Source organism: Ictidomys tridecemlineatus, chromosome 4 (assembly GCF_052094955.1).
Source record: "Ictidomys tridecemlineatus isolate mIctTri1 chromosome 4, mIctTri1.hap1, whole genome shotgun sequence".
NCBI lineage: Eukaryota > Metazoa > Chordata > Mammalia > Rodentia > Sciuridae > Ictidomys > Ictidomys tridecemlineatus.
This window is the reverse complement of record NC_135480.1, coordinates 87,075,307-87,102,681: the sequence shown is the minus strand read 5'-3', so window position 1 is coordinate 87,102,681 and position 27,375 is coordinate 87,075,307. Positions and strand designations below refer to the sequence as shown.

The 27,375-nt window shown below is 34.4% G+C and overlaps 1 protein-coding gene across 8 annotated transcripts in view; it reads right to left on the bottom strand.

Moving 5' to 3' along the window:
- Yap1 (Yes1 associated transcriptional regulator) overlaps positions 1–27,375 on the bottom strand; it is a 110,065-nt gene that overhangs the window by 51,654 nt on the left and 31,036 nt on the right. For all 8 annotated transcript variants that reach the window (XM_078046918.1, XM_078046922.1, XM_078046920.1 and 5 more), the window contains exon 3: positions 10,391–10,506. In XM_078046918.1, the coding sequence (XP_077903044.1) occupies positions 10,391–10,506 (116 nt within the window). The remainder of the gene's footprint in view (positions 1–10,390; positions 10,507–27,375) is intronic.

Below are 27,375 nucleotides of genomic sequence, written 5' to 3'. Positions count from 1 at the left end.
TTCCTTAGAAAGTAGATTTTGTGATCCTTTAAAGGAACCTAATCCTAAAATTCTTGCAATTCTAGTCTCTTGTATTTTTGATGAGTCACAGACTGTTCTTACAATACACAAGACACTTATCTAAATTCTTTGTTAGCAAATAGTAACTCATTTAACAACCACATGACATAGGTACAATTATCATCCCGACTTTACAGATGAGGAAACTAAGGCAAAAAATTAGCTTGCCCAAGATCACTCAGTAAGTTAGTAAGTGGCAGAGCTGGGATTCAAAACTTGACAGTCTAGCTCTCCAGAACACTGTATGATAAACAGCAACCAAAAGTTGTTTTTTGGGTCCCCCCCCCCCCAGCCAGGCATGGTAGCACATGCCTGTAATTCTAGTGACTCGGGAGGCTAAGACAGGAGGATCACAAGAGCAAGGCCAGCCTCAGCAATCTACAAGCTCTAAGCAACTTAGCGAGACCCTGTCTCAAAAAATAAGAAGGATTAGAGAATGGGCTCAGTACTTAAGCGTCCCTGGGTTCAATCCCCAGTACCAAAAAATAAATTGTTTAAGCATGTCCTTTTCCTAAAGTTTCATAAAATCCCATGGCTTCTATCATATTTATATAGATGATTCCCTTATTTTTAAAAGACCTCTCACAGGGTCAACACTAGGCCTTTCCACCAACTAGATACTGACACTTTCACAAAATACATTCTAATATTTTGAGTTTTACTTAAAACACCAATTACATTTGTCCTTCAAATAAAACTTTCAAAGGAAAAATTCTCAAATCTTAAGTTGTTTATCGTTTATAGTCTTTATCACACTGTATAAATACTGAAAACATCCAACAGTCCAGATTCTATTCCTCCATTATCATTTTACATCCATCCTCACTCAGTCTTCTTTCAGTTAGACAAATTTCTCCTCTCTTCCCTCCTGGACTTTCAATAAGCAGGTTTTTTTGCTTAATTAATACCTATTCATCCCTTGCTGGTGTGACTGCCACTTACTCCTCATTAACCTGGTTGACATAGTTCCCTCTCCTTCTGCATCAGGTACCTTCTCTTTGGTAAGATGATTCCATCACTTTAGCTATTTAGTCATCATTCAGCCTCAGTCCTTCCAGCAACATAGTTTGTTTACTCCCGTCTTTCCAGCACTTACCAGTGTCATTAATATACCCCCTCCTCCTGGCCTCCAACGTTCTTCATTCCCTGAAATTCTACTCTATTCTCTATTGTATTTTGGTGAAGTTTTTCTCAATTCTGTCCTACTAGTAAGGCTCTTCCCCAACTGTGAACTGAAACTTCATTTGCTTTGATTTCTTGGGTTCTTATTATATATTGTCTTATGCTAACTCTTCTTTTTTTTTTTTCCAAAGAGAGAGTAAGTGAGAGAGAGAGAATTTTTTAATATTTATTTTTTAGTATTCAGCGGACACAACATCTGTGTTTATATGTGGTGCTGAGGATCGAACCCGGGACGCACGCATGCCAGGCGAGCACACTACCGCTTGAGCCACATCCCCAGCCCTTATGCTAACTCTTCTACAGTGAGTTTAACTAGAGGTCATGAAGTAGTATTACAGGAACAATTTATCATTCTGCCCTAGAATACAGCAGAATTTGTCTTTTCAGCCAGGCGCTGTGGTCCATACCTGTAATCACAGTGGCTCAATAGGCTGAGGAAGGAGGATCTTGAGTTTAAAGCCAGTCTCTGCAACTTAGCAAGGCTTTAAGCAAATTAGCAAGACCCTGCCTCAAGACATAAAAAGGGCTGGGATATGGCTCAGTGGTTAAGCGTCCCTCAGTTCAATACCTTATCCTCCCACCTCCCCACCCCCTCCCCGACCCCCCCCCAAATTTGTCTTTTTTCACACTCCCCAGTGGGTATTCAAATTTTTGCACAGTTGCTCAGGACAAAGATGGCAACATTTATCAAAACTACAGCCAAGTCAGTTTATAATACCTTGGGATGTGTAGAGTTGTGACTTTCAAAGGGGACTAAAATTATAATCACCTGATTCTTCTGGGGTTTTGTTTACAAAAGTCTTCCACAAACATAAATATCTGAAATTCATGTGCTTTACCATGTAAGCCCTAAACAATTCCGCATAAAGTTCTGTCCATACTACTAAAGTTATGAGGCAGACATAATGGAAGAAACTGTCATATACAAATTTGAAGAACTTTATAAATATTATCACTACCTTTTTTGTGGTTTCAATAAGTCAAACATGGGGCAATAAATGCACTTACTGAAGTAAGAGCAGTTTATAAATCAAGTTTTAGTCAAAGGAGCTTTTTCTCTTGAGTTCCAGAGTAACTCTTTCCCCACCGCACCCCCAAGTGAAAACTGACCTGAAGCATGCAGCTTTAAGTCATAAACCCAGAGACTGTCTTTTTTTGTTGTTGTTGAGATGGGGTTTGGAGTATCTAGCTATGTTCCCCATCTTGGCCTTGAGGGATAGATACAGTGGCCTCAACCTCATGAACAGTATCATTTTTGTGTATAGGCCTAAAAGCTTAAAACTAAAAATACTGTAAATACACTGATAAAAATCTGCTTCAGGCAAACAAATACAAGAGTGGCTTACAAACTTACTTAGTTCCCATTACCCCTGATTCAAAACTTACATGATCTGTGTAATAATATGGATTCCTCATTACCTTTCACCAGACCAACAGATGGGCCTGTTGTTCTATGTATGGAATATTCCATTCCTTTTCCCAAGATATGCACAAGGCTTCCCCCTCAGTGCCTTCAGATGCTCCAAAGACCTCAATTACAGGGGCCTACAACAGAGATGCTATCTAAAATACCAACTCCATCATCAGCCAATCACTAACTCATAAAACTCTTATGTATTTGTTTATAATCTGCATTCTCATGATTTAGAATAGTTCAGCATGTACCAAATATTCAGTGTAGGCTGAAGGAATAGACACCTTTGCTTTCTTTCTTTTAAAAATTTATTTATTTCTTATATACATGACAATAGTGGAATGTATTATATTCATAATTATCCATTAAAGAAGTCTTCTCAGGTTTCCTACCCCACTACTGATTCATTTGTTTCTCATACTTTCTTAGCATTCAGTGCACACATCTGCCATGACATTCACTGTCATACATAAAAAGTCTGTTGTTACTATACAATCTCAGTAGCCATCACAGTGCCTAGCAGAAAGTATAACATTTGATATTTGTTTAATGAATCTTTTCAGAAGGAAAAAATACAATGTCTCAAAACTGTGAGACAATTAAAAACCATTCCTCTTTGTCATATCATCTTAGATGAACTTACTAAAAGATAAAGTATAAGCTCAGAAAAGCAGGCAACTCAAGTCTATTATATTTTAACTTGAAGAAATAGCTTAGAGTTTTAGTAAGCTTATTTAGTAAAATTAGTTTCTCTAAAGTTTTACTGAAGCAAAATCAAACAGCCTGTTTAGACTGCTCAAATACAACAATCATCTTTCATTAAAATCTTAACTTAAAAAGCAAGTTTCACTGCCTTATCAGCCTCTTTAACACTAAAAGAAAGTATTATTTTAGAATAGTCTATTGTTGTTGCAGGATTTACTCCATTTCACTTATGCTGCCTATATATGGTAGTATATGGACATCATTTTAAAAGAATTAGCATCTCAATCTTTCACACAAATATTCCTCCTATGAGTCACAAAATTATTGTAGCAATTGAGTAACCAGGATTTAGAAATCAGTGGGAAAGACAAAAATAATAGTCTAACACTTATCAAGAGAAGAAATAAAACAGGAATTTGATCTTGCTCTTAAATGTAAATAATTTAATCTTTTTCACTCACTGTAAAACTGAGCAAAGTTTCAAAAAATATACAAATAATCACTGAAGAAAAGTTGAACATATACATTTGTATTTTTAAGTCCTATTAACTCATTTTACTAAGAGAATTATTTAGTAGCAATGACATTCATATATCTAAAATTTTTACCTTATACAGCGCATCCTCTTACTCTTCTAAATTAGTTTTCCTGGTAAAATTAGCAGATGTTAATATATTTCTTATTAGACTCAGTGCTTATACTAAAAACTTAATAACTTTCAGAATAATAATAAACTTTTAAAGACTTCCACTACATAAAAAAATACTAAGTATATGTGCTCCAAGAACAGGTCAAGACACCAGTAATATTGAGTTTCTCTTTTTTTCCTCTTGCTTTAGAAGCTAATTTCTAAAAGAAAGCAGAAAGGAAAGAATCACCTTACCTGAAATATTTAAGTATCTAATTCAGCATACAAACATAGTATTCCCCAAACACTTGAGTGTTAGTTATTTTGGATGTCATGATTCTCAAATTAAAGTGATCTTTTAAAAAAATGCAACACTGTAAAAAATTACTGATTATTCTATATACACCCACCTCTCAACTAATTTGGGTTTCTTTAAAGAAGGAAGAAAGAAATTAATACTCTAAAAATACCTGGAATCAGGTAACATAAAGAGTGATCCCCAGGAGAGAGATTTAAAAGCTCCTGTCACCAGAATAAACTAGAAGATACCAGCTACTCCGACATGAGTGGCATGCTTCATTATGTACTTAATCAAGACCCGTGATTTCAAAGTATCATCGGTTGGCCATCACTGGCCAACAAAGACTTCAGAATTCCTATACTAGAGAAAATCTAATGCCATCAGCAACTTGATTGGGCATTATCACTATATTGCTTTTCCTATTTTACAAAAAGATTTTTTAAAAAAATCTTCTTATTCTCTGTATATTACTGTTTGGACTTTTATTAAAATGAAATATGATCCCAGCAGCTCGGGAGGCTGAGACAGGAGGATAAAGAGTTCAAAGCCAGCTTTAACAAAAGTGAGGCAACTAACTAAGCAACTCAGACCCTGTCTCTAAGTAAAATACAAAACAGGTCTGGGGATGTGGCTCAGTGGTCGAGTGCCCCAAAGTTCAATTCCCAGTATCAAAAAAAAAAGGGGGGGGGGGGATGGACTGACCTACATTTTTAAATAGGAAAAATGATGGCTGTTCCTTTATTACCAACCATCTTCCAGGAACTCAATTATCAAATAAATCAAATGCAAGTGAATCAAGTTTTTATAGGACTGGTTATACTGATTCTCAATTATTATTTAGCTTTTATTATTTTCCTTCTCCCTTCCCTCATTTCTCTCAGTGTTGGGATTAAACTCTCACATGTTAGGCAAGAACTCTACCACTGAGCTACCCACTTACCATCTTTTCTTATTTTATGTGAATTTCCAGAATTGGGGGAGGGGGTTGTTCAAAAAAACATTACAGATATTTGAGATAGGAGGTGAAAAATAATAGGATACAGTCTCAGTCTCTTTACTGAACTGGCTTTGTTTTTTCATGTCTATTTGATTTCACTTTGGTGTAGTCTTGTTCCATATATTATTATAATATATGGATTTAGAAGTTTCGTCTTATAATAACCAAGAACTTTCAGAAGAATCCGAAAATTTCTGACTAAGTTAAAAGAAATCTATTTATTTAATACTATACTGCCTATACCAGAAAGAAAATAAATGATTCTGAAAGCCAGAAGAGAAACCCACTACTTTGATAAGAGTCAATGGCCCACATCAATGTTTACAGCAGTTCAAGTCACAACAGCTAAGCTATGGAACCAACCTAGGTGCCTCGAAACAGATGAATGGATAAAGAGAATGTGATCTCTACACACACACACACACACACACACACACACACAAAAGAAATATTACATATTACACAGCCATAAAGAAAATGAAATGATGGCATTTGCCAGTAAATGGGTGCGAACTGGAAACTTGGTTTAAGTGAAATAAGCCAATCCCCCCCAAAACAAAGGTTGAATGATTTCTCTGATATAAGGAGGCTGATTCATAGTGGTGCTGGGAGGGGATGCATGGGAGATAAGATGAATTCTAGATAGGACAAAGGGGAGGGAGGCTGGGGAAGGGAGGGGGCAGAGGGGTAAAAAGGATAGTGAAATGAGATGGACATCATTACCCTAAGTACATGTATGAAGACACAAATGATGTAAATATACTTTGTATACAACCAGAGATATGAAAAACTTGTGCTCTATGTGTATAATATGAATCGTAATGCACTCTGCTGTCATATAAAAAAAAAGAGCAAAACTAGGCAGTTTTGGTTAAATTACGTAGTGATAAAAATGTGAAGAGGCAGGATGATTTCAAGTTTAAAGCTGGCCTCAGCAACTTGGCTAGATCCTATCTCAAAAGGTGCTCAATTCTTTTATTTTTTTTTTTTGTTTGTTTGTTTTAAAAAGAGAGGTGAGAGAGAGAGACAGAGAGAATTTTTAATATTTATTTTTTAGTTTTTGGCGGACACAACATCTTTGTTTGTATGTGGTGCTGAGGATCGAACCCGGGCCGCACGCATGCCAGGCGAGCGAGCGCGCTACCGCTTGAGCCACATCCCCAGCCGGGCGCTCAATTCTTGAACAAGAGTAAAATCATTTGTTTTTTAAAACTATTTAGGAAACTGTTGTGTGCTTCACTAGAGAGGACACATCCACCACACCTCAGGGCTGCTTTCTAGATAAACAGAAGTTCCTAGATTGAAATCTTATCAAAATGCCATGATTATAATTTTATATAATTTGAGATATATCTAAATTACAACTACCATGAGGCTGGGGGTTATAACTCAGTGGCAGAGCACACGTTATTATATATAAGGCTCTGGGTTCAATCCCTGGCACTAAGGAAAAACTATAATTTCTGTGACACTCATTCCAAAGTGTACAAATACCATACATAGGACCTCATTATTCTTAAAAATCCACTGAAATGGAAGAATAGAAGTTTTTATAATTCTGAGAAAGCCTACACTACACAGATATATCAATAGCCTAAGCACTTGATTTGACAGCTATGCCTCCATTTGTATTTTTGTGACAAAACTCAAAATAATACTGACTTAAATTTGTCTGATTCTGGGAATTTTCAGATATGGTTGGCCCCATTATCCATGAGTTCTGCATCTATGGATTCAAGCAGCCATGGATGGAAAATTTTTGAGGGAAAAAAAATGCATTTGTACTAAAAGTGTATAATTTTTTTTCCTTGTCATTATTTAATAACCAATAGTTTAGCAACTATTTTCACTGTACTAGGCATAAGTAATCTAGGTACGATTTAAAGTATACAAGAGGTGATATGCCTAGGTTGTACTTGAACATCTGCAGATTTTGATATCCATGAGGTAGGAAGGTGGGAGGGGTCTTGGAACCAATCACTCAGGAATGACAAGGTATGACTGTATGTATATCCAATATAATACCTCGTTTTCATTGCAAAACTTTTGGTGACTCCTTTGTCTTTTTAGGCCTTTTTTTTTTTCACTATTTAGGTTAGGTACACAACATGTTAATTAGTCTCTTCCTTTCCTAACTCACTGTGCTGTCTGACCATCTCCATTAAAGGCAATGACCTCAAGTGTTCTCTTCAAATATTTTCCCCTCTTTAAAGGACAGTGTTTTTTTATTAGAAACAACCTTCTTAAGTAAACATCATGCCCACATTCCCCCACCTTCTGAAGAAGTGTTTCCCTAGTACATCTACTAGTATTTTTAAACAGTGCCTCTAACAAATGAGGTCCTATCCCCTTCTACTTTCTCTGAAGGGTTTACTTATCCTATCCATGGTTCAGATGCAGAGATAAGGAACATAGGATCAGGAAGCCCATTACTAAAATCTGAATCTGGCTTCTGTTATTTAAAACTTGTGTGATTTGGAGAACATTATTCAAGGTTTTTTGTTGTTATTATTTCTTTTTCTTTTCTTTTTTGTAGCAGGATTGAACCAGGTACCACTTAACCACTAAGCCATATTCCCAGGACTTTTTAGTTTGAGACAAAGTCTCACTAAGTTGTTTAGGGTCTTGCTAAATTGTTGAGGCTGGCCTTGAATTTACAATCCTCCTGCTTCAGTCTCCCATGTCACTGTGATTACAGGTAAGCACTTCCACACCTAGGCTCAAGTTTTCTAATATACAAAAGTGTGAGTGATACCACCACCTAATAAATAGCCATCATGAGGACTAAATGAGATAGTGCGATGTGACTTTTGCAGAATGCCTGGCACAGAAATAGAACTTGTTACTATCATTACTATTAATAAATACCTCTTATCACCATTTATTTAAACATGCTCAAGTCTATGGAGGTGGCTTTTTGCATTTCAATTCTTTCCTTACCCATAGCCTTCTTTTCATGCTTTTTCCCTGTCATTTCTAACCCTCCAGTTGTACTTCTTTTTAAATTTTTTTTTTGTTATCGTTGTAGATGGACACAATACCTTTATTTTATTTATTTATTTTTACATGGTGCTGAGGATCAAATCCAGTGCCTCACACGTGGCTAGGCAAGTTCTCCATCACTAAGCCACAATCCTAGCCCCACAGTTATGTTTCTTACCACTTTGTAAAACTATTTCCAGCAAAGTTGTCTCCTTACTAAATACAGCTTTTAGTAAGCATGTCAACTAATTTATATGCAGAGTACAAAACATTTTTAAAATAACACAGTTGAAATAAAATATACATAATTATTTTAACACCCACATACCCTCGATTAAAACATAACTTCGAATGTAAAGACTCCCATTTTCTTATACTATTACATCAGAAAATGTAACAAGAAAATAAATCAATGTTCTAAAAAAAAAAATCAAAACCCTGTTAAGACACAGAATGTTTTATCTTTTACTAATTTCCTCAGTATAATTTTAGATGGTATACTTTTAAAGGAATATTTGTGAATCATCTTTTTGATCATAAATACAAAGCAAATGTTACAACTTTTATTTGAAAATTTGGTGATTAAAAAAAATTACAAAGTAAAACCAAAAATACTTGCATAAATTTGCCTCTAAAAATTTTAAGAGCTAAATTAAATGCCACATATAAAACAGATTCTGAGAATAAATAAATATATTTATATAGTAACTAAAGGCTTAAGGAATTTTTATTAAGGAATAAGGAATAAATTTGTGACAAGAAAATTTTAATCACAAATTTTGCCTTGTTCATTTTTAGCTTTTAACTTTCAGAATTCAAGTTTTCAATCCACCCAAACTAAAAGAAGTATGGAACAGCAGAAATATTCCCACAAACTGGCACTGAGTAAAAAGCCACTATTAATTCTATGAGCACTACTACTCAAAGAATCTTCCCCAGCAACCAATAGGACTACTCTCCCACACTTAGCAGTCCTTTTCCAAAGGTGGTTGTTTGAGAAAAATCTACACTGCAGTTGCTATTATTGGTAGAATTAGAGCCAATTTTTGGATAGAAAAAATGGCTAGATTATAAAGGAGAAAGTCAACTTAACCACTGGTTATTGCTACCTATGTCCTGATCCAAGTACCCAGCATGGAGATAAGTGTGGGGGACAAAAAAATGATCAGAAATCCAGGCCAGAGGAAGAAACACTTTTCCCTATTACATACAAAGGTGCATAATAAGCTAGCTTGTGGTTTTGGACCTAAAAAAAAGTAAAAAGTAAAAAGAGGCTGCCGGACAGTACCTGATTGGGGAAGGTAAAGAAATTAACTTCCACTTAGTACCTATTCTATACTTAGTAATATTCTTGGTACCAAAAAAAGTATTATTAGATTATTTCCTTTAATACCTTCTTCTCTATCATAAGGGGCATTATTATTCCCCATAATTTGTATGAGAAAAACTGCAGATTCAACTAAACTGCAAAATAAGAAGGAAAAAAAAACCTGCAGATTCAAGTAAATTACCAAATAACTGAATCTGAGTTTTTCTCAGGTCCATCTTTTGTGAAAAAGGTAGAGATGTGTTGAATAACACATGCCAGACCTGGAGTAAGAACGATTTTTCTTGGTGGTGGTGGGGAGCGTGTTCCATAATTTACTTTCTCCTAGGTATTTTCAGGGTAGAATAAATATCTATTAAAAGGTAGGTTAAGAACACCATAGTGTGGAGTCTAATATTCCCATGAGGTTGGCCATGTATAATAAATTTTGTGTTCTCCCCTGGCCTTTTTTAAAAAAAGGAATACCATAGCTTATTAAGACCCCAGACATCTGTCTTAGCAGAATAAAATACAATCATGTCATGATTAACAAAACTAGAAATCTGAGATACTCACTTGAGAACCAAAACTTTAGTAACTACTGGCTTACAGTTACTGGCCTCCTTATGGATTAATGCCTAAAAGAGGCCATCATACAACACACGTTTTGAAATAAAATGTCTCTAAATGAAACTGAATAGAAATTAACATCATGATGCTCCAGTTTCCTTAAAAGAATAAGGATTATTTTCAAGATCACATTTTACCAATGTATAAACATTACTCTTTGTGCTCTAATTAAAGTGTCTCCTCACCTGAGGGCGTGTTCATCAAATTCTGCTGCACTGGTGGACTGGTTGGGGCTGGAACATTCATCTGAGATAGCATGGCCTTCCTGGGGTCTTGCCATGTTGTAGTCTGATCAATGTGACTGAGACAAAACAAATCACTGCATTAGATTAACAAATACAATGCCCTAAACCCAACAAATCCCCTATCAAAACAGAGTAGATATGAGGACTAATAACTAATTATCTCACTGCTCTCACTCTTCCTTTGCAACGTTTCTTCATCAAAATTTGCCTCTTAAATTTTTTTAAGTGTAAGATTTGAAAAAGTTATGCCTGGAATTTTAAGTGAAGAAAAATAATTCCCACCTAGTAGACAATTATTTCTCACTTCTAACTTAAAGATTAAAATGCAGTTTGTAAATTAAGCATCTAAAACAGTAATCATATAACTAAAATTCAAGATTCACAAGAGACTTGCCCATTTTTTTCTCCTAGATCTAAGAATGTCAAATAACATATCATTTTTAGGCCTAAAACCCCTTTTTAAAAGTACAACACAACAAAAACAAAACCCTGAAAGTCAAATTATAATAAATACTCCAGTTTTAAAACATAACTGAAAACTTCATCTATAGGTTTTAATTTTCTCCTATGATTTGAGTAACTACGTATGTCTACACAAAATTTTTGTTACTTGCTAAACATTTCCTCCATATTGAGAACTTACTGTAAAATATATGTATCCCCATAAAATTGGGGATGAAAACAGCTAAAGTCTATGAAAGATAAAAACTACAAGACATCTAGCAGAGTGACTGGTATATGGACTTTCAATAAATATTAGTTTTATTTTTCAGCAAAGGTTCATTGTTTCAGTGAAATAAAACTACAAATACTATATAAATAAAACTACCTAAAAATTTATTCCAAATAATAGCCAGAAGAGTGCATGCGTGAACTTCTCTTTAGAAACACATTTTCTGGGGCTGGGGTTGTGGCTCAGCAGTAGAGCGCTCAACTAGCATGGGCAGGGACCCAGGTCCCATCCTCAGTACCACATTTAAAAAAAAAAAAAAAAAAGGCATTGTGTTGTGTCTACCTACACCTAAAAAAATATTAAAAAAAAAAAAGAAAAAGAAACACATTTTCAATAGCAAAAATTTGGAGGCCAGTAAATGTCCAATGATAGGAGATCAGTTAAATAAATATTTACATATGATGACTACTGTGCAGCTATTAATATTTTAGAATATTTAACAGCATGAAAAACATTCATAATTCAGTTTTTAAAAGGTTATATATAGTATGTAAAACATAAAGCTAATTGCTAAAAAGAATACGCAGAATACATGCATATGAAAAAAAAAAACCAAAGAGTACATGTACATAGTTAAAGCATATAGAAAAAAAACATTAAAATGTTTTATCAGTGTTTATTTTCAATAATAAAATCATATTACAATTCTGCTATGCTGGAGGTGTAGGTCAGCAGTAGAGTGTTGCCTAGCATGTGCGAAGTCCCGCATTCAATAGGTGGCACAGCAAAAACAAAATTAAGTAGAAAATAGACCACTTTGCTTTGCTAGGGTTCTCTATTATTAAATAATTACGAACTCATTATTTTTAAAATGGGAGAGAGAAACCGAGTCATTTTCCAAAAGGAAATCTCAAAATCATTTGTAGTTATTAAAATTTTAAATCTGAGTTCTTACTTCTTGAGTCATCCCATGACAAATAACCAAGAAAATCCTTAAGAAATGACAACTGGAATTCTACCTTATCATTAGCATAGTAATAAAGGGTCATTTACTCAGAATAGGCTTTAGATTTGGAGAAGAGTTCTTTTAGCTTCTTAGCAAGCAGAAAAGGGATGAATTAGGAAGGGTCAATATACTTAGGGATGACAATGGTACCTGCCACTTTAAGGCTATTACAGAACTGTAAATGTTAAGAAAAAATATTTATTTATTTATCGAAGTATGCAATGTCTCCTCCCAGCACCTCTTTTTTTCAGTGTCTGTATCTTTTCTATAGCAGCAGTACTAGCTTTTGTTCAGGTCTAGACAATACAGGACATACTTTATTCAAGTTTTGTTATCTAAACACTTTATTCTAAAAGACCAAGTTTTCATCAAGCTCAGTAAAGGTTTGTTCCTCTTCCCTTTCAATCTTCCATGTGAGCCAAGTCACTTAATTTTAGGAACTTTTTTTGCTTCAGAAATGGAGAGCAAACCTAAGGCCTTGTGTATGCTAGTTAAGCTCTACCCCTGAGCTAAACCCACAGGCTCCATCCTCTCTTTTTTTTTTTTTTTTTTTTTTTTTTTTTTTTTTTTTTTTTTTTTTTTTAAAGAGAGAGTGAGAGACAGAGGGGGACAGAGAGAGAGAGAGAGAGAGAGAGAGAGAGAGAGAGAGAGAGAGAGAGAGAGAATTTTAACATTTATTCATTTTTTCTTAGTTCTTGGCGGACACAACATCTTTGTTGGTATGTGGTGCTGCTGAGGATCGAACCCGGGCCGCACACATGCTAGGCGAGCGCGCTACCGCTTGAGCCACATCCCCAGCCCCCCTCCATCCTCTCTTTAAGTGATTTTTTTTTTCAATCCTTCTGAGAGACTCAGAATGACACATCATCATCCTCACTATTGAACTCTAGTCCTAGAGAAGTAAGATTTCAGGTAGCATTTAATGGCTTCCCCACCAATTTGATGGCAATGACAAAACTGTCACCTTTCCTAAGATCAGAACTCCTATGTGTTGAAGGTCCAGGTTTGAGTTTTACAAGACTTACATCTCATAGAAGGATAATAAACTCTTTTTAAATATTTCTATATACTGTATCCTTAATTAACTAGTGGGATCATGCAAAGTCATTGTTTGAATGACTTATTAAGAATTTCTGCCTTTGGGGGTTCCTACATTTTGCTAAGTCTTCCAATATGAAAGACCAAATTATACAATGTGAAAGATACAAAAATCAGTAGGGACACAGACCTTGGTCCAAGTATAGCTGTGTGAGTTTTATCAGTCAGTTTTATTGTTTCCCAGATAGAGTGAGATGACAGGGTTTAACTTGGTCATATATCCAATGGCCTTTTCTTTCCAAAAATAGTTGCGGAGAATAATTTATTTACATATCTTGAAAAGAATGTAGAATTTCACATTGATCAATTAGACTATTCTTAGAAACAAGATAAATTAATCATTCTAATTATTTTCTATTTTTAACTCTGAAAATACTGATTTATAAGACAAGTACCTGGAGTGGGCTTAGACAACCTATGTTGCTTTAAAAAAAAATCCTTTATGTAAATCAACAGTGTTGTCAACTATATATACTTAATACCAATCACTGATACTTTGGAAAGATCTGCTATTACTTCTTGAAGCTCCTCATGTAATCTTTCCCCAACTGACCCACAAAGAACTATTTGACTTTTTAAAGACCCACGTGGCTACCTTTTGTGGAAAAGTAAGGCAGACATATATTAAAACTCCAGCTCTGTCAATGACAATCTAGATTGTGCAGGCAAGTTTTATTAATCTGCTTCATCTTCAGTATGATGGGACTGATTTCGCTGAATGTGTTGGTGTACACTGAAATCCCAGCAACTTGGGAGGCTAAGGCAGGAAGATTACCAAGTCTGAGGTCAATCTAAGCAATTTAGCAAGACACTGTCTCAAAATAAAACCCAAAAGGACTAGAGGTACAGCTCCATGGTAAAGTGCCCCTGGGTTCAATCCCCAGTACCAAAGGAAAAAGAAGGGGGAGGCCTCACATTATTTCCTTACTTCCTAGGGTTATGAGGATTAAATTCAGTAACATTTATAAAACCAACTAGGACTATGGCTCCTGGTATACAAAAGTCCCTCAAACAGTTTTCCTGGCTTCATTCCTTTGCTAGCTTGACATTTAGAATAGGAAAAACTGTGGTGAATGGGCCAAAAATATGTTTAAGAGTTCATTCAAGGGAGGATGAGAGATCTAGGGCTTTAAGAGCTTTAAAAGGAATTTGGTTTTCATCTGGTAGATGATAAAAAGATGCCTTAAGTAGACACATTAGATTTTGATGCAGGAAACAGAACAAAGTGTTTCTAAATGATTAGTTCAATCTACACAAAGACATCAGGTTAGAATTAGGAATGAACTAGAAAAGGAATCCAGCAAATGAAGACATACTACTTCCTAGAAGAAGAACTATAAAGTAAGTTGAGAATAAAAGAAAAATTTCATTCCTATAACCAAATGTCAAGATATAATTGTTGGAAACTTCTCTGTACATATATTTCTTAACTTAAGCTAGAAGATGATCAACCCTGTCAATTTAAACTGAGGTAGAGAACAAGCAACATTTCTAAGTACCAGCTATAGATCATCCCAATAAGTTCTAAAACTTCAAATTCTTGGCTATTTTATTTTCAAGTACTGAATCTTATTATCTACAGGACACTAGTTAACATAATGGAAAATGGGCTTTATAGTAATAGGAAAATGCTGAGATTTTCTTACATGTACCCTCAAATTTTAGGATTAATTTTATGTTGCTAATTTGTGAAAGTACCACAGAATTAAGGTAAAGTTAGCAAAATAAAAGTTAGTGATTAATATTGATTCTAATAGTGTGATAAAGGTTGTGAATCTCAAAGAATGTATTATAGCCCTCTTCCTAGGACCAGCAACACTAATAACACCTGAGAGCTGGTCAGAACCACAGAACATCAGGCTCCATTTCAATCTACTGATGAAGATCTGCAGTTTAATAAGATTCACAGGCAATCTTAAAGAATAAGAAGTACTGCCTTAGAGACTCTTTTGAGACTTGCTCAACTGGTTTTTTTTAAAAGGGTGAAAAATTTATGAATTATAAACACTACACACTTCAGTCTGAATGGCAATTATCAAGAATACGGGCAACAATAAATGTTGGCAAGGATGTGAGGAAAAAGGTATACTCATACATTGCTGGTGGGACTGCAAATTAGTACAACCACTACGGAAAGCAGTATGGAGGAGATTCCTCAGAAAACTTTGAATGGAACCACCATTTGACCCAGATATCCCACTCCTCAGTTTATACCCAAAGGACTTAAAATCATCATACTACACTAATGCAGTCTCATCAATGTTTACAGCAGCTCAATTCACAAGAGCTAAACTATGGAACCAACCTAGGTGTCCCCCAATAGATGAATGGATAAAGAAAATGTAGTATATATATTCAATGGAACATTACTCAGCTTTAAAAAAGAATGAAATTATGGCATTTGCCAGTAAATGGATTGAGTTCGAGAATATCACACTAAGTGAAATAAGCCAATCCCAAAAAGCCAAAGGCTGAATGTTTTTTCTAATATACAGATGCTAATTCACTTAAAAAAAAAAGGAACAGACAGGGCACTAGAGAAGAATAGTTACCTTAGATTAGGTAGGAGGAAGTACAGGGAGGGGAGAGAAGGGTTGTGGGGATAGGAAGAATAGTAGAACAAAATAGACATTACTTTATGTATTTTGTGAGTGCATTGACCAATGATTCTACAACATGTGCACTCAGAAAAATGAGAAATTATACCCCATCTATGGATATCAAAGTGCATAAATGCATTCTACTGTCATGTACAACTAATTAAAACAAAAATTTTTTTTAAAAAGAACTATATGGTTTATATAGTAGACATAAAAAGGGCAGAACCAACAACTTAAAAAGGATCCTCTCAAACTCTCAATCTCAAAATGACCCAAAGTTGGTTAAAATCCAGAACTAATATCAGTAAAATGATGCTGTTATAAATATAAACCTAATTACATTGGATATTTTATCCCCTTTCCATAGTTCACTTTTGAAAATGTTTTCTAAACAATAAAACTTGCAAAGTCTATTTTCACAAAATCCCAGAAACATAATTTTATATTATTTGTACCCGTGCACAGCTACCTTTAAGCCAATTCTGCTAAGATTCTGTGATGTCTGATAAGAATTCAGTAATTATCACCTATGAACTTTATGAACAGAAACATTCTTAAAATGCAGCTATCAAGAACTGAAGCTCCTAACACACCTTTAAGACTTTCTTCATTGTACTGCTAGAGGAAAAATCAAACTGAAACCAAAACCAAACACTCTGGCAAGAACAAGTTCAGACACCATGTTAAATATACCTTTGTGAACTCATTTTTGCTGCCTAAACTGGTAATTTTGGCTGTCTAATGGGCACTATTTGAAATGTCTATCTGTTTCCAATAAGATAAAGATAAAATAAATGTGCTCTGCTTTTATGCCAGAGACTCGAGGCAACTAAATCATCTTCACCCAGAAAAACGTGGGAAAGTTTAGACTTAAATTTATTTGAGACCACAAAACTCAACTAGCTAATGAGAAATCAAGTGACCAAACTGAAGATTTTTTTTTTTATTATTAAGAAAAGTTTATCTGACTTTCAGGAAAACAATATTAAAACTGGAAAACTAAGAATACAAAATGGGTGTGAAAAATGTTTTAATTTTAAACTTCTATTATTCTGTCTGGCCCTCAAAATACTATGATAGCAGTACTGGGAGTGGGCAGTCAGCCCAGATTTACTGCTCACTTATCAAGCCCATGTTTGTTGTGCAAGTGTTATTTATAGAGTCACATGCTAGAGACTGTTCCCAAACCAGCTAACCATACACGCTTAATTAACTCTATGAACAATGATGCATTGTTCAATCTAATCGTTCTACAAGCTACAGTTCCTAAGCCACAACCATATGCTTTTTATATTTGTATATGTCTATTATGGACTATTTTTAGAACCCTCAAAAAGTTCAGATGTATATACATTATAACTCCTTGATAAGGATGAGATAACTTTTTAACACTTTGCCTCTATGACAACAGTTTTCATGTCACCAAAAATCAAAATTTTAAATTGAAATTTAAATGAGTAGGCTATTGCTAAATGCTTAAAAATGAGCTAAAATTAGAAACAAGTGTGGCCAAAACATTAAAAACAAATGTGACAACTGATTATACTCTGCAAATTATACACATTGACTTTAAAGCCTTAGATTGAATAAAATTAATATTCACTCACTATCTAAAAATCAAGTTAAAATCATAATTTAAACATGTTGCCATTTAAGAGTGGCAGGCTTATATACATCTCCCCTTGGGAATGATTTTTCCCTAAAGAAGGAATGATGATAGAGAAGTCATGAATATAATGCCAAAACTCAAGTGGAGACTTCCTGAAACACACACACAGTTGTCTTCAGCTTGAACCCAAATGACTTTTATCTGAAGTTATATTCAATAATGTTCTCTTCATAATGCCATGACTGAAATAATTTCTCCCAAAAGTTCAAAAACTGTATTTGTCCTTCTATGATACAGAAAATTATAGCGGTTACTATAATAGGAATGAGAACAGAAACCAGAAATCAACACTTTCTTGATTTTCCAGAATAATGTCTATATAGCTCTTTCTGTAAGTCACCTCAGAGGAAAAAGAACAAAGAAATGCCAGAACTACAAGAAACAGCTCTGAAAATTTTTAAGTGTCAGAAAGTCTACCATAACATGTTATTCAAATGTGGTCCTCAATCAACCTACAGAATTCCCTGGGAGGGGCTAGGAATGTAGCTTAACAGTAGAGCACCTGCCTAGCAATCATGAAGCATAGGCTTTGATCCCCAGCACCCCTCCACACCCTCAATTACCTGGAAGACATTAATTAGCTCATGAGTGCTTTGAAGAATAGTAAAAATTAAGAATAATCAAGCTAACAATTTTAAATGTTCACTCACAATCTGAGACCCTTAGATACAAAAAGGCATTTATTAACCCAAGAGTCATATTAGGAATTCTACTACTTCAAAAGATGGTTCTCATAATCCATTGTTTTGCTTAAACTGATATTCCTAAGCAAATACTGTTTAAATGAAATCACTACATGTCAAATGTCAAAAAGAAGTGAATTTTTTTTATTACAAACTAAAGACCTTGGCAGTATCATCCTCTCATTTTATAATGGTCTATCTAAGGGTTGTAAACCCTGTGAAGACAAGGAAACAACTGTGTTGAGTACCAACTCTGACCAAATTGGCCATGACATGACTTAGGCCTAAGGCCTTCAATAAAGGAACAGGAAGGAAGACAGGTTTAGGCAGTCAAACAATGCTATAATCAACTTTGTGTGGCTACATCAGTCACCAGTGGCTTCAAATAAGGATTTGTTCAGTTTTCTAGCTCATGTCTACTGTGAAGGAACCACATTTATTATATATTTATGGCTACAATCAAGTTTTCAATTTTTATCAATACAACATGTCTTCAAGCTACAACTACTAATACAGGATCAGTCTGATAGCCTGGAAAACATTTTAGCAAATGGTAATCACCAGAAAGACAGTCAAGAAAATCTATACCAAACACTTCTGAGAAAAGGAGGAAAAAGGCCTTCACCAAGCTAAAGCATGTATGGAATTTTTAACATAAACGGCTGCTGACACCCTTCCCCATATCAGGCCATTTTGATGAAAATAATACAAACAGTGAAAGAATCCTAGATATTTTCTTTACTACTTACTTTCAACAATAGTCGGTTAACACTATAAAATGTCTTTAATCATCTAAAAAAAAATTTATATCCAAGATAGCAAAGTAACTTACAGAGTAACCTGACAACCTTAAATATTCAATGCCACATTTTTTAGGATGAAAAGATACATGTATATCAATCCATGAGATTGCTTCTATATAAGTAAATACCAAGCATAGTCTTACTGGATCTTTTAACTACTTGTTTATATACTCAGATGGTATATAAAATTTATTTTATTTATGTTTCATTATTAGTTATAACTTTAAGGGAAATTATTTGGGTAACTTTAAAATTTTGACAACATCTTCAGAAGTTCCACAGTCAGAAAGGAAAACAGGACACTGGTGGAAAGGCAAGAGATTTACCTGAGAAATAAGTTATCCAATCTGTCAAGTTCATTGACTTTCTTGGACCTCAGTTTTAGCAGCTGTGATATGTGATAGGCTTATGTTAAACAAGAATACCTCACTTAAGAGATTGCTTGCTGTGCTAAAAGGAAGCATTTTATCCATGCAACCATTGTTTAGTAAAGTAGTATCTGAAGTCAACATTGTTCAGTCTTTTGGCTCATATTTAGTTATAAACTTGGAACCACATCCATTGCATATTTATGGCTACATTCAAATTATCAATACATCCGGGCTTAACAAGTTACAAATAAGTAACAAATTAATGTGCAATAGGTGATGGAATCTTAGGTTAATTAAAAGTTACTAGTGAAAAATAATAAATAAATAATTTTTATACACAGAACTACTGCAGATTTTTTTTTAAATGGTTTGCCTGATGTGCATATTATCTGCAGTGTTTGTTAGCACTTTTTAATTTTGCAAATAAAAATAATATATACATATATAAAAAATAGCATTAGATAATGGCACCTTAGATAAGGAGCTAACTAACATTTTCTGTAAAGCCAGATACAAAATATTCAACTTTGTGAATACTGGTGACTGATGTAGCCACAGAAAGTTGATTATAGCATTGTTTAACTCTGCCATTACAGTTTAAAACTTTAGTTGTCTTCCTCCTCTGAATCTCCAGAACATTTGTACCTAATAAATTCAGTCTTGTCTTGTGGTTAAAAAAAAAAAAAAACTGAAGCCCAAGTAGAGGAAAGGTAAGATTCTAGTATTCTAAAATTCTTAAAATATGAAAAACACATCGCACCTCAAGGAAAACTTCAACTATTAATCACTATTTCATGTCTCTATGCCTTTGTTAACACAGTATCTCTTCAATTCCTTTCCTTCTCCACTCCTCTCCTCTCAAAAGTCTACAAAGCCACCTCAATGTCCACTCTTAAGAAGGCTTGCCTGGGGGCTGGGGTCGTGGTTCAGTGCAGAGCACTTGCCTAGCATGTGTGAGGTACTGGGTTTGATTCTCAATACAACATATAAATAAATAAAGGTCCATCAACAATTTAATAAAAAATTTTAAAAATCATGCTATGTGTGTATATAAATATACCACAGGGAACTTCATTTTTATGCACAGGTAGAAAGAAAGGAGAGAAAAGGGGGGAGCATAAACTGTAATTGTACTTCATGCATGTGCAAGTCTGTTGGGATGAACCCAACTACTATATAACGTTATAAAGATCTACTTAAAAAAAAAAGAATTAGGAAAATAACAAACAAAACTGACTTTTTCTTGAACAATTGAAAATACTCAAATAATTTTCATGACAAATAAGTTTCTGTTTCTGAAGAAGGGATAGTAGTAAACGAAAAAAAGGGGGGGAGGGAACAAAACAAACAAACAAAAAACCCCTACTAATTCCGGCAACCTCCAAAACCATGTAAAAGCTATGAAGAAATCATCAACATAGGAAGCAATAATCTGTTTAGACCCAACTAATAAAACTTTCTTAATGACTTTATTTATTAATGACTTTTCCAAAATAATTATGGTAGTTATAGTGTATTATTTGTCATTCAAACATTCAATTTCCTAATACTACGCATAGAATTGGGTACAGGGAAAACAAAAATGAGTGGAAATATTTCAGTTTTGAAAGATTCTAAGTCTACTATGAGGCAACTGTTTGTTATGGCTTATCTCACCATCATCCTTCATCAATAAATTTCACTTTCTTTTCTTTTACACTATGGCAAGGCACAGAATAGCAAACTCAAGCCATTGGTTAAACAGGAAGGGAGGGGGAAAACAACCCCAGAATATGCATACAAGTAGTTAAAATCCTATCCAGAGGTTTTGCTTTTGCAGGAATTCAGTTATTCAAGCATTAGCCTGGCTCAATCATCTTCCTTTGATGTATGGTCAGGTCCTTTTTAGGTATATAGCTCCCCTCTGCAGAGGGGAATATATTACTCAACCCCCAGTGAGTACCCCAAACCACAGATAAAACTTGATCCTACATTTCAGTGTCTTTTTCACGTTAATTTGAGCACTTATTATACACACTGGCTATAAATTGTTTGAGGCGTAATAGCAAAACTAGCTGGAAATTCTTTCCTCACATTTCACAGATTTCAAAAGACTTATTCTTACAATTGGTCTTAGCAATCTTAGCATATACTTTTTTTTCCTTATTAAGAATTTTTATCTTTTCACTTATAAGAAGTACTTTATAGATTCTCTTTGGCATATCTGAATTGCTGACATCACTACTCTAGCATGCTGGAATATTATTAAATAAAGTAAGGGTTACTGTGATACTGTGATGGTCTGATACTGACATGGCTATTATGTGACAAATAGCATATACAGCATGGATATGCTGGAAAAAGATAACAACTGATATCTAGGGCATGAAGGAACGGGACAGCAAGAGATTTCATCACACTACTCAGAACAGCTTAAAATTGAAAACTGATGAAATTCTGGAATTTCCATTTAATAATTTTGGACCACAGGTTTATCATAGATAACTGAACCAGCAAAAAGCAAAACTAAAGAGAGAGAGAGAGAGAGAGAGAGAGAGAGAGAGAAAACAGCAAAACCACTAGGAAAGGGGACAACATCAGTAGGACAATATTCCATCACAATGTCTACATCATTCATCTTACTTCATCCCATCATGTTAGCACTGTATCATCATCTCAAAGATGAATTCAGTACAGTCTTGAAAGAGACCATATTCACCTTATATTTATGAGTGCATTACATACTATAATAAAAGTATAGTTGTAATTATTCTAATATGTTAGTATTAATCTCTTTTGTACATAAGTATAGGAAAAAATAGTGTGCATGTGTGTGTGTGTGTGTATGATTTAAGTATTATTCGCAGTTTCAGGCATTCACTCACAGTCCTGGAATGTATTCCTGCAGATAAGAGAACACTACTGTTATTTCCAAAATGGGCTGTTAATGTTTCTCTTTAATTACCCAGAGACAACACAACTTACTTCTACTAATTGATGAAGACCCTAAAATATATTTGGATTACTCAATTATTCCCTAGGCATAATTTGAATCTTCTAAATCATTGAATGGCTTAATTTGGTGATTAAGCCAATAGGAATAAAAGAATTTCTAAAATCAAAGTACAAACCATATGATGTTAGAACTAGAAGATGAGGAAATAATTTAGTCATTTAACTAAATGCTTGCAATGAGACTGTTAACACACATTTTCTGATTGAGTAGCATGGCTTTCCTTACGCAAAACCCAGAGTGGCATCTCAAATCTGATTCTGGTATATAGAGACCAGAATGAAAAGTGCAAGGGTACTTCCTGTCACTTGCTCAACTGTAATACCAAGGTTACTGGCAGATGCCATCTACAACTACTTCAATGTTAATGACTCATTAGCATCTTAAAGCTAGTTTTTCATTAGTGCAGTGAGAAATGCTTACTGAAGACTATATGCAAACCAAATGGAATATTTTACTTATCCAGTTCATCAGTTAAAAAAAAAAAAAAAGAGAAAAGAAAATATACCCCCAAAATTCCTTCACAAATGACGGGACCTCTCCATTTGGATGCCCACTGCTTGGTGTTTACTAATGTTTCTGATCTGTTTTCTTAAATTATGGGGAAACATCCAGCAATTACACTGAGGCCTCTTCTGTTTAGTCCTCGACACAAAGCTGTGTTCAGTAAAGTTGTCTGGTCTCAGTTAAGTGGACTGTGATACACTGCTCCAGGTTGAGTGCTCTTCTCTACCATGTAACCCAATCCTCCATCTCTCTCTCTCTTGAAGAGGTGCACATGATGGTCATTCAACCATGCCTGAGGTCATGACATTAGTGGGTAGCTGAGCTACAACTAGAATTCCAAGTCTCTGTCAATTAGCTTTTTGTGTAATGACAACAATGGTAACATGGTAAAAAGGCAGTCACAGGGGAGACACATTCCCGACGCATAAATCCCCACTAAGGGAGGAACACCCTGAGGAGCCAACAATACAAAAAAAATTTGTGAGAAAAAAAGTGTTTAACTACTCAAGGCTTTTATTGCATTGTTATCCTGCATAACCTAGTCTATCCTAATGTACAGTAAAGTGTAACTCATATATCTATACAGATGTTTAAGATATAAGGGCACTTCCTGAAGAATATGTATAGGTTCTAAACTCTTCATATATCACAGGGAAAAACACAAGAGTTCAAAATTTTCATAGTGAATACTAAATTTGGTTTAAACAAGTAAGGAAGAAGTGGCCAATATACACATAAAAAGATGTTCAACATCACTGGCCACTGGAGAAATGCAATCGAAAAACACAAGGTAGAGCTGGGGCGTACCTCAATGGCAGAGTGCTTACCAAAATGTGTGAGACACCCTGGGTTAAATTCCTACCACTATACATTAAAAACAAAAGGAAAGCCAGAAAACATCCCAGAAGATACAACTTCACACCATTGTGATACCTACTATCAAAAACTATGGAAAATAAGTGTTGTCAAAGATATGAAGCCATTGTAACCTTTGTGCATTGCTGGAATGTAAAATAATATAGCACTGTGAAAAACACTTTGCTTAAAAAAAAAGAAAGAAAGAAAGAAAGAGAGAGAGAAAGAAAAGAAATATCATCACATGATCCAGCAATTTCACTTGTAAGTATCACCCCAAAGAACTAACAGCAGGGACTCAGACACTTATACACCATTATTCACAACAGCCAAAAATAGAAACCAACCAAGGATCAGTCAATAAATAAATGGATAAACAAAATGTGATATACAAGTATAATGGAATTCAGCAATTATGAAAGGAATTAAAGTGTACTACAGCAAAGGAAAAATACTGTGTTAATTCTTCTTATGTAAGATACCTGGTTAGAAAAATTAATAAAAGTAGAAAAAAAGTTATTAGGGGCTAGGGAAAAAGGAAGAATGAGGAATTATTATTTAATAAAATAAGTGAACCCTTTATATTTGGAATGATAAATAACTTCTGGAGATGGATATTGACAATGGTTGTATAACACTGAATGTACTTAATGCTACTGAATTGTATACTTTAAAGTGATTAATTAATGTATTCACAATTTTAAAAAAAACGAGTGGTGGGAGGGAAAGGGAGAGAGAAGGGAAACTGTATGGAAATGGAAGGAGACCCTCATTGTTACACATAATTACATATAAGAGATGGTGAGGGGAAAGGGGAAAAAAAAAACAAGGGAGAGAATTGAACAACAGCTGATGGGGTAGAGAGGGAAGATGGGAGGGAAGGGGAGGGAGGATAGTAGGGGTTAGGAAAGGTAGCAGAATACAACAGTCACTAATATGGCATTATGGAAAAATGTGGATGTGTAACCGATGTGATTCTGCAACTTGTATTTGGGGTAAAAATGGGAGTTCATAACCCACTTGAATCAAATGTATGAAAGATGATATGTCATGAGTTATGTAATGTTTTGAACAACCAATTAAAAAAATTAAGTTAAATTTAAAAAATTAAAAAAATCTGTCTTCCAAGAATTGCAACCAAATGGAATTCAAAGCAAGTTATTGCCTGTAGGTATAGGGAATATTCAAAGAAAATCAAGATTTCTGTACAATTTCTACTGACTTCATAAATTCATCTGACTCCACTGGACGATCTGGGCTTTGGCAGCTATAAACATTTATAACAATCGAGGCAGGAGAAACACCTAAGGAACTAAGGCAGGGCCATAACCAATGAGCTCTAGTCACAAACCTAGAATGACAAGCAGACCAGCCTTGCAAACAATCAATAATGGGATATATACACTCTGTTTAGGTAAAGGGTTCTGGCTTATTTCATATTCCAAAAGGCAAAATCTTAATTGACTCTGGAAATAATGGTATAAGTCAAGTAGAATATTAAGGTGTGCTGGATGGAAGACTGGGTACATGTCCGATGACACTCTTACACAATCATTAAAATTAAATAAATAAGGGGCTAAGTGTAGCTCAGTAGAAGAGCATCACCCTCAAGGTCTAGCACCTCCCCTATCAAAAAGAAAAATCAAGTAAGTGAATTTTTTTTCCACTTCAAAATGGAACCTAAGCCATTAAAAGTGACAGAAACCAACTATACATGAATTAAAGTTTGATAATTTCATTAAGGTAAAGAAAATAAAATTTTACAACACCATAGTTACTATGTAGTAAGTAAAATGCTATTCGGTTACACATACATTTTTCTAGGGAAATGCAGACAGAAAAAAAAATATTTACAAGTCTATGAATTTTTCATTGTTTACAGTTCTACTACTATTGTTTTTAAAAATTTTTAATTGTAGATGGGCACAATATATTTATTTTATTTTTTTTAATGTTGTGCTAAGGATTGAACCGTGCCTCCAACATGCTAGACAAGTGCTCTACCACTGAGCTACAACCCCAGCCCTCTATTACTATTCTTAATCTTATCTGTGAAATAAAAAACATTTTAAGAATTACAGCATAAAAATTAAACCAGTATACACATATTTTTAAATTACTATAGGCCATGACAATTCTATAGACATCATAGAAACTAAAAAATAATACAAAGTATGATTGTAACAAAATAAGTTGTAAACTGACCCTCTTTAGGATGCCACCCAAAAAGAGACAAAGATTTGAGTGTAACTATTAGCTAACCAAATAAATTATACAACTAAGGCTTAACAAATAAAGCTATTTCCCATTAAATTTTATATTTCATCAACTTGCTATGCCAGACAGCTGAGTACTATGCCAGCTGAGTACTATCATTTTAAAAGCTTCCATAATACTAAATGGCAATACTTCAGTTGGCTAAAGATCAAAACTTTCAGAGACTTAATACAAAATGTGAGGGATTCTAAAACGATACCCCTCATTTCTGTAAGAAGTGAGTACAGGGCTAGGGGTATAGCTTAGGTGTACAGCACATACTTAGCATGCCTGAGACCCTGGGTTTGATCCCCAGTACCACAAAGAAAGGAAGGAAGGAGAAAGAGGAGGGAAAAAGGAGAGGAGAGGAAAGGAAACAGAAAGTAAGAAAAAAATAGTGCACTGATCACAATCTCTTAGCAAATTATACTAGAGGAACTGAAACGTATCCTCCAATAATATATATCCTTTCATTTATGTAATTAGTGAATGGTCCTGAATATCTATTATGGGCAAAGTCATCATGTGAGGTAATATGAGGTATAGAATAAGGGAGATCCAGTTCCTAACAAGAGTCCAAACTTTCAACACAACAAGGGATTCAAGGGAATAAACTTTCCAGTGTTCCCTTTCAACCATCCTCTGGCTTAACACTCACTTTGAACACTCTATTTCACCAGTTTGTTACCCTCTTGTAGATATGCTATTAACTTCTTATTCAGCACAAAGGTCACATTCATTTGTTCCTTCTCCTTGAACAAACTATGCCTCTTCTTTTCCTTATCCTATTCTGGCTACAAAATATATCTTGTTCAAACTGACTCCACTGGCTGGTAATCTCCTATCTAATGTGCTAGGACTATATAGCATTAAAATACTTTTAATTTGTTTCTTTATAAAACAATCTGAAATTTCCCTCTATATCTTCCAGAATAGCATTTTGCTATTAGGTTTATTTTTTAATAAACCTAAAAGAACACTTACTTTAATACGTAATCAAGTAAAAACTACAAAGTAAGACATAATGAGGTAAAAAACAATATATTAGAATACCACAAAGAGAATAAAAAGGTCATACTGTAATAGGCTCTATCATATACTGCTAATGGGAAGACAATTAGTTATAACTTTACTGAAGAGTTGTTTGGCAATATCCAGACCTTAAGGCAAACAGTTTGAAAAAAAATATATATAAACAATATGTTATCAATTATTGATGATAGTGAATTATTTATTTGTTCATTTGGCCTCCCTATGTTTCCCAATCTCCCCACATTAAACCTCTGTGAAATAAAAAATACAATTTTAATTCATTTTTAAAAGTGCATTGATAAAATGACCAGAATGGACAGAAGATGAGTAAAGGCATCTGAGACATTGAGCATACTGTCTAGAGAACAGTTAAGATACTA